The 13,082-nt window shown below is 37.4% G+C and overlaps 1 protein-coding gene across 1 annotated transcript in view; it reads right to left on the bottom strand.

The window, feature by feature from the left end:
• The window catches only part of LOC139149271 (son of sevenless homolog 2-like), a 41,564-nt gene extending 34,778 nt beyond the window's left edge, over positions 1–6,786 (bottom strand). Inside the window, exons 1-2 of the mRNA XM_070720915.1 lie at positions 6,231–6,786; positions 415–672 (exon numbers count right to left, since the gene is read on the bottom strand). Of these exons, the coding sequence (XP_070577016.1) occupies positions 415–672; positions 6,231–6,305 (333 nt within the window). The 5' untranslated portion in view covers positions 6,306–6,786. The remainder of the gene's footprint in view (positions 1–414; positions 673–6,230) is intronic.
• Positions 6,787–13,082: the final 6,296 nt, after the last annotated feature.

Here is a 13,082-nt window from a genome sequence, read left to right as displayed (position 1 = left end):
TGGACAAATAAAAATGGTACATCTATTCTGTAATCCAGGGTGTTCTGAACACATTTGTCATGTCACTGAACAGACTATTTTCAGCAATTTTCCTGGGCATTTGAAAGTCCATAATACCATTTTCCATGTATAATTTTATTATATATTATTTTATGATATCATGATTGATAATTTTCTGATTTTCGAAAATTGTGGGCAGTTTATCGATAAATTTTCCAGGACTTTACAGGACTCAATTTCATTTACATGGATTTTTCAAGGACTCTGCCGGAAGCTTTAAAATTATATAGAAGTCTTTCAAGGACTTTCACAAGTAGTGTACAAATTTATTGACAACAATCTATATCACTTCCTTTTATAACAAACAATGAAATTGACTCTTCCTGTCTGAAAACAACCCATAAATACACTCACCCGTAACATTGGATGAATCTTGTCGACCGGAATCACCAAGGGTGCTTTTTTCTTCCCCTTTTCAATGGCGTTCTGTGCATCATTGATGGCCCATTTCTCTATGGGATGTGGAAATGTCTTCTGTACCCTATCCTCGACCTCATGGACGTTGTGAGGCTGATTGGCGCACAACATGGTCAACAGTTTCAGAATGAGTTGCTCAATGTACTCCAAGGCATCTTCCTTAGCAATGAGCGATGGATGAACTTGCCTTTGTACCTGCCAAACATAAACAATAAACATGTACATCTAAAGCATATATACTGTGATGATTTTCCTGTGCTTTGAAACTACTACTGTAAAAATACTTTAGTAGGGGAAGCTTGTGATGATCTTTACTTGAGATGTCTCAAATACTCTCCACTAAATTTATGCTACTCTGAACATGTACAGGGATATATGCTACCAATGTCTTCATGGATGAAGACAACAGCTTATTATAACAGACAGTCATCCGCATTCAAGATTGGCAGGCTTTGACTGACCACTTGACACTGAGTAAGCCGATCCAACCTTTGACTCTCTAGCCGGTGACCACTTACTTATTTTGACAACACTGTCAAACTATTCTCACTGTGACCAATACAAGTGTTTATCTAATCCAACTTTGATGACCATGTCAGCCATCAACCTAACTCTGATTGGTCCAGCTGTCAACCAATCCTGGTGACGCTATCACTCAAATGAACTCTAAACTCTGGCCAATTTAGCCATCAACTGAGTCCAACTTTGATGGCTACGGTACTAACTTCAGTAATCACCTTATTCTCTGCCTTTGACAGATCTACCTACTACAACTGGTGATATACATTGGTATTAACTCTACAAAACATACATGAACAAAAACACTCTGTCTTTGGACATCAATTCTAGATCATCTCTTTCACTGACGGTCCAACAAAGCTGTCATGTCTGATTTTAGTCTGGTTCTGATGTTACCATAGCAGCATCAATTATTTTTATAATAACAATTTTGTAGAGTTTAAAAAACCATACTGCATTTCAAAATGATTGCTTTGATCTTATTCAAAGTTTGTCCTTCTTTCATGGATATATTCAGGAATGTTCCTCTTGATGAGGTAACTTCTTTTTAGATCACAGATGATTTCTTGATTTTACTGCCATTGAAGCATAACAATGTTTTTATTTGAAATTGCTATATAGAATAGATCTTCACTACTTCACTGTAAAAAAAATGAATATAATCAGATCATCAAGAAAAACAAATAATATATACTGATAACTGAAAATGACACAAATTCATGCTTCATTTACCTCGTTCACACAGACAAATTTGGGCAGGGCCAAATTGGTCCAACATAGCACTGGCCCAAGCGTTAAATGTCGTTTCCATTCAGACAGGATTGCAATGAAAAAAAGACGCGGGCATAACTTTGGCTCTATATGACCTCTGACCTTTTAAATTTCAAAATGGTAGGCTTAGATAATATCACAATGATTGTACTGTTCATGCTTTTCGTACACGTTTTACACAGGAGAAGGACATCGAGGACAACTTCTGCCTATCTTTACTAAGCGTACAGGCCCGAATCAGATATGTTGGCAGTGGAGAAATAATCAGTACATGGCGTGTTTAACAATGCTGTTAACATGTGTGTCTCTCAGGTGTACAAGCACTGTGAATCAGGTGACATGGTCTCATTGACGGAGCTATACTTGGCGGGAAATGTCAATCTGACTGTACATGGGATGAAAAGGACTGGAATGAAAACTTCCAGTAAATGTAAACTTGACCATCAAACCATAAGCTTTGACCCTGAAAAGGTCTATGATCAAACTTGTCGATCATCTGGGACCAGGGCCAGCGTAACACGTTCACACAAAGAAATCTGGGCCGACTCTGATTTTAAGTTGACCTTAGACCCCTTCCCCATTTGGACAAAATTGGTCCAACGCTGGACTGATGCCCATCATTCAGACAGCTTTTATTGCACTGGCACAAAAGTTACATCGATGTAGTGGCGGCATAACTTTGTCTGTGTGAACACGGTAAATATCAATGCTTTACTTCCATTTATTTCTCCATAACCATCAGCAATATTACAATATTAGAAATGTGCAAAAATTATGCACAAGTTTCTTCTTTGCAAATACGGCAGAAAGCTACATCTGCAGAGTAGAATTCATTCTGATTGTTGAATTTCACTGATTTAGTGACATTGTAAACATACAAATGCCGACTGCAATTGTAATATGAATTCAAATATTTCAGTAGGCAGTTCTGTTGTGAATCAATATGAACAGGTTGTCAGAAGAAAATACACAGAATTATATTTATAACAGTCCTTTTGAACAAATATGGCATTTGATTTTGAAGATGATACATGCACCAAAACTTTCACATTTTTTCAATCTCTAGCAATCTATTTAGATATGTGTAATGTCTCTTTTTCAGGAATGAAAGGGCTCCCCATGATGCACCTGCTATGAAGGAACATGTCTCACAAGTGCGTTGATTTTTACAATGCCTGCTGGGTAAGGTATTGTACAAAATGCCTTTACATACACCTTGCGCACAACTCAAGTATCAAATATGTGTAATTGATGATATACAAAACTGAAATAACAGCTCCTCACAATAAATACATAAACAATTGACAGTGACCAACATCTTTGAATTGGAATGCATGATTACTATGAAAATCTGACATTTGGTTGCACTTATAAATGATTACTTTGGGTGCAACAAAAAAATAGAGTATGAAAAATTTCAAATAGAGAACAGACAAGGTATTTCAATGAAGAAGCAGATTGACACTGCAGTGCCTAACCAATACCATAGCAAATTTTACCAGAGTTCCCATGTCACCAGGATTCCCGTCAGTATATCAATGCAATCCTATTGGGGGATAAGGGGTACCCAAACCTACGCAAATGCGCTGATTACAATCTGTAAAACTTATATAGAATGACTGGCATTCATATTCAGGTAATGATCGTACCCTTTATGGTGGGCAAGACAGCAGTACTGAATGTCAAAATACTGAGGAACATTCAAAACTGTTTTGTGCTGTGGCAAAAAAATCAGTGCTTATAGCATGGTAACTTTGACAACATGAAATTCACGCACTGCATTGTTATGAACTGGAACTGAAACAAACCTAACAACAAAACTTGGTTTTTCACCAGAAGTGCCTCGCTAACATGAACAATGCAAGCAGAAATCATGACACTGACAGATGGGAAACTACTGGGCTTATAGTGAACATGCATTTTAAAATTTGTGATATCAAAAGACTTCACACAGCAGTTAAGTTGATGTGCATCAGATCCCCTATAGAAATCTTCCCTAATGTTTAACTGGACAAGTTCACAGATTGAAAATATAATTTAGTGAGTGTTCTCTGGTGAGTATCAGTATTAAACATTCATCCTGGAGGTATGTAATCACAGCCTGTCAAGAAACGTTGGATAACTTTCAAGAAATGACTAGCTTTTGGCACAAGACATGATACTGTATGAAAAGCTGGGTCATACAGCTTTGGATAAACAGGTGGTGTTTTTCCAACTTGATATTACTCTGTTCCAATTAGTGTGGTTCACACATATTTACATCACGATGGAATGATTTGGATTTGGATTTGGATTTGAAATGATCATCACAGCTTGATTGGACAAGATAGCACACATCTACAGTGTTTCCATACAGTGTTAGAATACAAATTTTGCATTGGATAGGCAGATATTTCCATAAAACATTCAAATCAGGATAATTATTAATATACGCCATTGACAGAAAACCAGCATTATAGTGCCAGGTGATACATTTGTTGTCAACACTGCACCATCTGTACGTAATGAGAGCAAAGAGCTTCCTTCTCTCAAGCTTGCTCAATGGACAAGTATTCCATGGAACCAAATTCAAGAGGGAACACTTTTCTAATATATTCTAAACAAGAAGTATAGTTACAGTTTTAATGTTGAAGCTGCTTTTGAGATTAACTAAAACATAAACTGTTTGATATCAGGCACCTAGTACTACCACTACTGCTACTAGTATTCAAAAAGCTCATCTATTTTTGCATTCATTGATGTTTTTTGTCTTTGCTCAAATTTTACAGAACATAAGTCAGAAGAAACAATGAAAACGTTTGTTTACAAATGTATTAGATACAGAGAATAAATTTTACATGAAATTTGTCACCTTTTTGAAAAGCACTGTCTGTGAGGAGCAAATTTCTCATTAAGATTCTAAGGTATTTTTTGGTTACAGGAGATTATTTTGTTAACAGTCCAACGACAGTTTCAAGTGTTAACATATCCAGAATTATACTAACTGATAGAAAAATTTGGATGTCAATGGTGATAACATGCAAATATGGAATGTACATTTGGTTTCACGGTCACACTTTGAATCAAGTCACCTGGTCTCAAACAAACCCCAAACTTAGAAACACCTTGATGACAGTAATTATTCAGACTTTATGTTAATGAACAGTACACCTGTGGACGAGGTCAGGGGATGACCTCATCCCGACCAATCAGCACCCATCTGTGAGAGACAGTGAATGTGTCAATTTCTCCCCAGACTGAGGTAAACAAGTGTCATGTATCGTGTCTGCATATGAATCATTATGACTAACTTATACCCAGACGTCCTTTCTAACATCTCGAGCTCTCTATATCTGCAATCAGCTTATCTCCACATATTTATCTCCATGATACACAGTTTCTAAATTAAACTATTTGCAAATAATAACATTTGACTTAACATGTCGTTTACTTCCCAATGATGCACACCTCAATACTAAATGCATTCATGGCTCAGTAAGGTTGATTTTGATTTGTGTTGAGAGACAACAAGTTCAAAGAATTTACTTCTCAACTATTGCATGGCTATACTTGTCAACTGGAAGCTGCCTTCAAGTACAAGCTCCTGAAATTAAGGACAAGTATCAAATTTTGACAATGGTTCTTTCCAGGGGCCAGTGACTGCAATCAATACCTTACATGAGAGTCTGCCATAACAATTTCAGTTGTAATCAACATCTATTCCAAACCTCTCTTTGCCTGTTGCAAAATGACAGTAACATCAAAATATTTTAGATGAGTTGCCTGTCTTTGAGTTTTTGATTGTCAACAACTTGCATGCACACTCACATGACATCATTTGTAAGTATTAACCCCCAAAAACTGTCATTTTCAAACTTCCAACTGTCTTTTCAATAGGTTTAATTGATCACAATTCTTATATGTTAGTCTAAGTAGAAGGTTGATGTGCTTTAGTCAACCTGCACAAACTTAAATATTAATTTGGGGATTGCAAAATGGTTGAAAGAGCTGTATATTTACTGCTGTTATCTCTGTGTTGCCATATAATTTTAGATTTTCGATTCTTACTCATCAATTTGCGAAGCTGTCAGACACTGACTGTCGCACAAATCTTGCAAATCGTGAATTTCAACAACACATGCCCAGCATCAATAAAAGCCTCATGCATGTATAAGTAATGATGCCTAAGAGAAGGAACCAAACAGTCATGGCAGTTAGCCTTCAGTCCAGGAACATAAGCCTCGTGATTTTCCATGAAAATTACATGAATTAGTGGGCAATTTGAGACCCATTTCCTCAATAGCGAGTGAACTTTGCAAAGACGGAACCGATTTATTTCTCTTCTTCAAGAAATGCACCCAGTTCTGCGTCTTGCTGCTGATTGCAAATTAGCTGTCAGAGAGTGATTTGCACCAAATCGACCAAAATGTCGGCGAACACAATGCCCTGCCACACTGTTTGGCGACTGTAATAGTAATATTTACCTTTCGTAATGCCGGTACGAAGACTCCTCTCCATTTGGAGGCAATCTCTTCGCTTTCAAAGTCGTAAGTCTGCATCCTGAATTCATGCAGCGAGTCCAGTTCCTGTTCGCAAGTCTCTCACAGCCCTGTACGTCTCTCCCAGGATTACGGACGGTAGAAATCTTCTACGTAGCAAAACTTACGTACGAGACCGCTTCTTGCTGATTGTGCAACCAATGCGGCGACTTCAGACGGGATAAGTTTGCATCAATATCTTGAAATATGTGACGGAAGGTTTGAGAATAACTTAAAACAAACACCATATATATGCCTAACCTACACAAATCGCCCACATTTGGGTCGGTGATGGACTGTGTTGATTGAAGCCCAGCAGACAATCTAAGACGTAGTACACCCTCACATGATTGCTACGGGTCACCCTTAAATGCAAAATTTAACAGAATCCTCTTGGTAACTCTTCATTGCCTCAATTTACCTAAAGCAGAGGAAAACAAAACAAACAAAAAAATAAATTGGACTCGTGATTCAGCCAGGATCTGCAAGAAAATCACACTGCGCATGCCCACAAGCATGACGACAAATATTTAAGAACACCAGAGGGCGCCTCAGCAAAAGATAAAAAAAATCTGTCACGCAGAAGATTGTTCAATGGCTCATGCCATCCTGTACTCAGTACGAGTACGATTTACACTCGTTATTTGGATAAACTTCTCCAGCTTTCAAGATAATTTTCGATATGTGAAGTTTAAAAAAATATTACGCATTATTACTCTGCCTATTATATCCTCTGTGCGATCGAGTTGCTCGCAATAGACTTGAAAGGCCTGGTACACTGTAACATCACTGAAGACAATGATTGTAAATGTGACTGGTAACCTATTAAAAGTAATTTCATTGCGTTATATTACATGTAAATATGAAGTTTCTCCGAACGTTTGTTCGTGAGGATACTTATCGTCCAATCCATCAAATTTATATGTCAGCAGCTTTCTCTTGAGGCCTAATAAGATTCACGGTGACTGACCTTTTTAAATACAGACCGGGAGTTTTAAAAAAAGTACAACTCTGATAAAACAAATAAAACGAATTAAGAGAACGTACCATTATTAATTCTTCCGGAGCATGTTTAAAACCAAGTAGGAGAGAAAAACAACACCTGATATCCTCGGAAGCTGACAAACGCACAGTTTGAGTTATTTCTAAAAACCTTCAAACATCAGAAAGAGTTGATGTTGTTGAAACTGTGATATGAATTCGGTTGTGATATATAGTGATTAAAGTGCACCACTTCTGCTGGATCAGATAAATGAGAGAACTACAACGTATCGCTACTTCGCAGAGAACAGTACGAAATGCAGATATTAGGCCTACGTAATATTTTGAACTTTGAATGTTAATATACTGTATTGGTTGCGGGTGAGAATTTTAATCCTTCTTGCAGAATGATGTGTACTGCGATTACCAGGCCTTGATACACCCAACAATTAATCATAGAGACAATAGTAGTTTGATAACTTTGTAAAGGCATGTTCAAGTTTTCACTTTACTTCCGTTCAATCCTTGTACAAATATTTCGGAACAATGGAGCGCCCTCATACTGACAGTGCTAGAAACAGCCTCATCCTTGGTCTTGAGAACCTTGATGTGCGTTGCAATTTCTGAGAAATTCAAGCAAAACTTTCCGTGTAACTTGAAACACACAGGTATGTACTAGATTAGCGTAAGACTAGGCTAAACCGTAAACGCATACAAGAAGTAAAGCGTGCTTTACTATGAAATAAGTTTCTACAGGATCTGACATTTGATGAGACTGAAAGATCCAGTTGTGTATAGGTCTCCGCAAACTCAATCGCCACCCAATACGGCTGGAACTTTCAGTCTGATACTTAATTTGTACTTTATTTCTATTTAAATCGGTTTTACTATCTTACGAGTTACTTTTCCTTCTGTCGTTGGACGTACATGATTTTCTTTAAAGTCCAAAAGAAAGATTGAGCCGAAATTTTAACCCGATTTGCGTTTGTGAATATTTAACCCTTTAAAGTAAATAAATAAATAAACAATGTTGTTTTTATAGATGTGGCCGCAACACATTGCTGTCTGCAAATTCGCGTAGGTAAGGATATGAGCTACTCCTACATGTAAAACGATAAGGCTGCATTCACAAATACTGGGAGGGGGCTGGAGCAATCACGATAGAATTTATTTTCGGACACCCCCTTCCCCTTCAATACCTTCAAAAAATTTCAAAACCCCAATCTACATGATCAAAATTTTGCAAGTCCCCAAAACTATCCTATAGCCAAATATGTATTAGGAATGTACGTGAAGAAAAAATATACATGTATTGCGCAGATGTTTGACACTATCCTTTATGACGCAGGCATAAATATTCTGTAATGGTTATAGAAATGTTGTCAGCGGTATTGTAAGCCATATTCCTGCGGCAAGTGTTAGTCTCGGTCCACTTCTATCGTAAGTTTATAGAAAATTAAGCATGGTGACCCTGTCTTTTCTATAAAAACAATTTCACTAACATAATTTTTTTTATACTTTTTCAGTATTTTGCTTTTTGTATCGACTCCAATCTCTTGTTTTGCTGTCATAGAGTCATATCGCTCAACTTAATATTTTAGATGTTTTTAAACTCCAAAAATTCCTCCTGGGTTCCTCCGTTTACAGCTTGATTCACAAGCATTCACCACATACATTTTCAGATTACTTCAGTGTCAGTTGTATGACTATAATACTAGAAATTGTCAACTTCAAAACCTACGTCCATACTATGCAATGACAAATTCACGCCAGTTTGCTGTTTCTTTTCCTGGAGCAAGAGTTTGGAACGACATTCCTGTTCATATTATGTCCACAAACTCTTTACATAACTTCAAACAAACTTTCAGACAACATTTGATCAATCAGTAACAGGTTTCACTTTTGCCATGTAGTAATTTAGTGAGTTTCTACGATATTGTAATTAATTCAGCGTTTTTCTTCTTTTTTATTTAAAGAACTATTTTTATTGTTATTATGAGCCCTCTTTGCTAACTTTGAGTTTCTGACAAGTTATCATGACGGGGTTTGGGCTAGACTAGCTGTAAGCTATATTTACCCGCTACTTTCTTATTTTCTCCCTCTCCGTTTCATGCGTTATGTAACTGCCTTTCCAAATCGGGTAAATAAACCAATTATTATATGACCCAGGCTCTTCTTCAACTAATCAGAGTCAGAGCTATCACTGTCACTGTCGGTATGCAGTGATAGTGACACTGCCCTCAGGAAGTAGTAGGGCAGTAGCTGTATTAACTTTGATAATTTTGTTCAGTTTTTCAACTGAGTTTTTGTTTTATCCCTACAGCATGTTGAACTGCCCAGTGTTCAGCTTGCCAACACAGCCTATGTATTTGTATCATAAACAAATGGCTTTTAGTCTGGACTCTAGATAATTCAATTATCAACTATAGTGTTTACATATACGTGTACAGCCTTTGCTAACAAACTGCATATTCTGTGTTTCAGCATGCTGTATGGAGACAGTTAGGAAATTATTTGATGCATCGCATAGAAACATTGAAAACATTATTATCAACATGATTTTCTTATGAAAATTCATAGGCATTCATACTATTGTAGATTTTTTCGAAATGGAAGTCATAAAAATCGCAATAATAAAGACACAATAGTTCCAGATTTTGTTTAATCATTATGACTGACATTAGAACCGTTGGATGAAATAAAGATGTTATTCGTTTTTATTGCATTACCTACCAAACTATTGAATCTGAAAATGCAAAAAAAAAATTAGGGAACCAAAATATTTTCACGACGACCCCCCTCCTTTTAATAGACGCAGAGCAAAGCCTTCAAGTCCCCCCTCTATTTCCCTCAGAATTCCCCCCCCCCCCAAAAAAAAAAATTCTCAAGCCCCCGATCACCAGTATTTGTGAATGTAACCTAAATAACTTCAATTTGAATTCCTTTTAACTTATGAACGAAAAACCTCATGTCGGCTAAAAGCAGATATGGCATCAAAAAACATTTGAAAATTAAGATTTGTCCTCTTTGTTATCACTTTCTTTTCGATCTGTCTCAGATAATGCTGATTTAGAAGAATAAAAAGAAACTAAAAGACAGGCATGATAGAAAGTTACAGATAAAAATAACTGTAGGGCAATTTGCACTACATGATTAGGTTTCATAACAGAAAGAACCGGGCGCTATAAACTTCATGAACGTCAAAATGAGCGCACACAAATAAACCAAAAATGTGTTGTAAAAGTTGGAGAGTCCAAATATCTCGCCCTGAGGCACTTTGTACTCAATGCAGGATGAAGCCTAACAGACATACACGAATCATTTTACCGATAAGTCGTCATAGAAAAAGCGCAGTAATTTATTATCGCTTGCATGAATACAAGAATAATAATCGTAGAAAAAGAAAGAGAAACTAATTTTCCTTATGCCGTCGGTTTTCGCGAGTTCATATTTGTCCTTCAGGCTTTCCCTTTGCATTAGCAATTGTCATTGAAAAATTGTGGCATGCAAAGACTTCAATTCTGTACATTTCGGCAGTTCTATGATGACAATATCTCCCCTCCTCCGGTCGACGAAACTTTCCGTTGATACTAACGAACACCCCACGCTATTTTACTTATTTCGAATACACAGGACACATGACTGCATACCTCTTTATATTGTAAAGGGCAGGTTGTTTGTCACCTTTATCTAAGCAAACTGACCCACCTGATAAAAATTTTCAATAGACAACAAAGAGACAACGTCATATACTGCCTTTTATCAAGACCAAATCCATCTGTCAGATTACGAGCGCCCTCAATCGCTAGTACTGCAATATCGTCTTTTATCACACGCTCAAACGTTACCAAGGAACAGCAGACGCGTTTTGTGTGTTACCGAGCCAGTGGTGATAATTTGAGTAATAATAGCGGCCAACATATTTTACATTTTGTTTCAGACAACAACTTTATGTAACAACCCCTTTGAAAGTAGGCCTAACTGGCATAGGATTAATTACACATTTCTGAGACCACATGAAACGAGTAATTTGAAGTGGACAGAAGTTAACAATTGCAAGGTACAAACCTACTCAAAATACAAAAATAGGGGAAAACAATCGTATAGAATCGCATTTTGAGACGGGTGAAATATCGGGTATGTGTGGTATGTATGTCACAGTGAAAGCGTTACAAATGGGAAGAACATTTTAAGCACAGTTTTAACAGGCGTGATTGACATAACTCTCTGTAGGATTGCCTAAACGTGATTTGAGTGGCTTTGAAAATCATTATGCTCATAGCAGGGCGTGCCTTACATTACTATGTTTCAGGCTTGTAACGTTTTTCTTTGGCAGACTGACAATATATTACGTATACAGTTGACAGAACGAAATAAAACCACTTACAAAATACAAAAAGCATATTCTTACTGCCAACATCAAACTTGCCGACCAAACCCCTCCCTTCATGAAAGTAAAACGAAGTAATCTGTCTTCAATATTTTAAAGGTTCAGCATATATATAGGCCTACATATCGGGCGACCTTCTCTGTGTGTGGCCTAATAAAAACGATTTGACGGCAAAATTATAATCCGTAGATATAAACGGCTACGTCTGTACATCTGACTCAAAAACACTGAACACGATTTGCAACGAAATCCATTGTTTATGATATCTTTTGTCAACACTTAACATCGCCTTAATGTGTGTTGTGCATCATTAACATATAACTGAAGGGCGTACTTTACAATATCAGGATACAATGTTTATTTTAACATGTGGGATTGTAGGATCTCTCAAGATACTAGACAAAATACGGCTAACCCTTTTTTTGTATGTATTTGTCAGTCTCCAGAACAAAGAAACCGTGCGAACAGAATTTGTTTCCCTTTTTTCAAGCCGATAGATGAAATCCTGCTACTTAGCTAACCATGCTAACGGTTGTGGTTTGATGGTCAATGACACGTTGACCCGATGACAAACAGAAACCCTTTGTCTTTTGTTATTTTATATAAGCCCTGCCCAAATGATCTCTCGGTCATCGAGCGAAGTACGCGATGTGCGATAGAACAAAGTCTTTTCAGTATATTATCGCCCACCTGTTCGATCCTGCCAAGGACATGAATAATGCCACTGGTCATCATCTATTTCCGTACATGAAATAACTCCTTATTTAGTTATTTTTTGTTTGTTTTTTAGTGTTTATTTGTCTTTGTAATTAAACAAAATGAAGACACGTTGATATAAAATGAAGAAAACACCCAGTTTAAGTATTTATCCTTGCCTCAACTACTTGATGGATACAGGGTCGGATTGATCGTCTATGATTATATTAAAATGTACATGTACTTGCATGTGACCGCTATATTATGGGTCAAGGTGCAACCATAAAAAGTGTCAAAGGTCAAAGCTTTTCAATGCGCACGCGTATTCCCTTCACACTGTGATTCATTTACCTGTCACGGTCGTTACTGCACACAACGATCACAGCTCGAAAACGATCCTAATTCCGAGGCAACTCCCCGACCCGTGGACTGCATATCATGCATGTACATGCGTCCGCATTTGTCTTAAACGTTTTCTGAAAGCACAGCGTAACCCCACCCTTTCCGTTCCGACCAAAACATTCACTACCTGACGTACAGACTTCCTTTCAAAGCTGCACCAGATACTTTCCCCCCATCATAGACGGAGCTTCGGTGCTAACGTCCTGAGGGTCCAGCGGAGTTCCGGTCCAACGTTGGGTTTGTATTCGAACTTGTCTGTTTACACATTCATTGACATTGGAGTGGACGAAGAACCACGGTCTACATGTCAAGTGAGTGCCGCTGGAGCT

This window comes from Ptychodera flava, chromosome 14 (genome assembly GCF_041260155.1).
Source record: "Ptychodera flava strain L36383 chromosome 14, AS_Pfla_20210202, whole genome shotgun sequence".
NCBI lineage: Eukaryota > Metazoa > Hemichordata > Enteropneusta > Ptychoderidae > Ptychodera > Ptychodera flava.
This window is presented reverse-complemented; position numbering and strand designations above follow the sequence as displayed.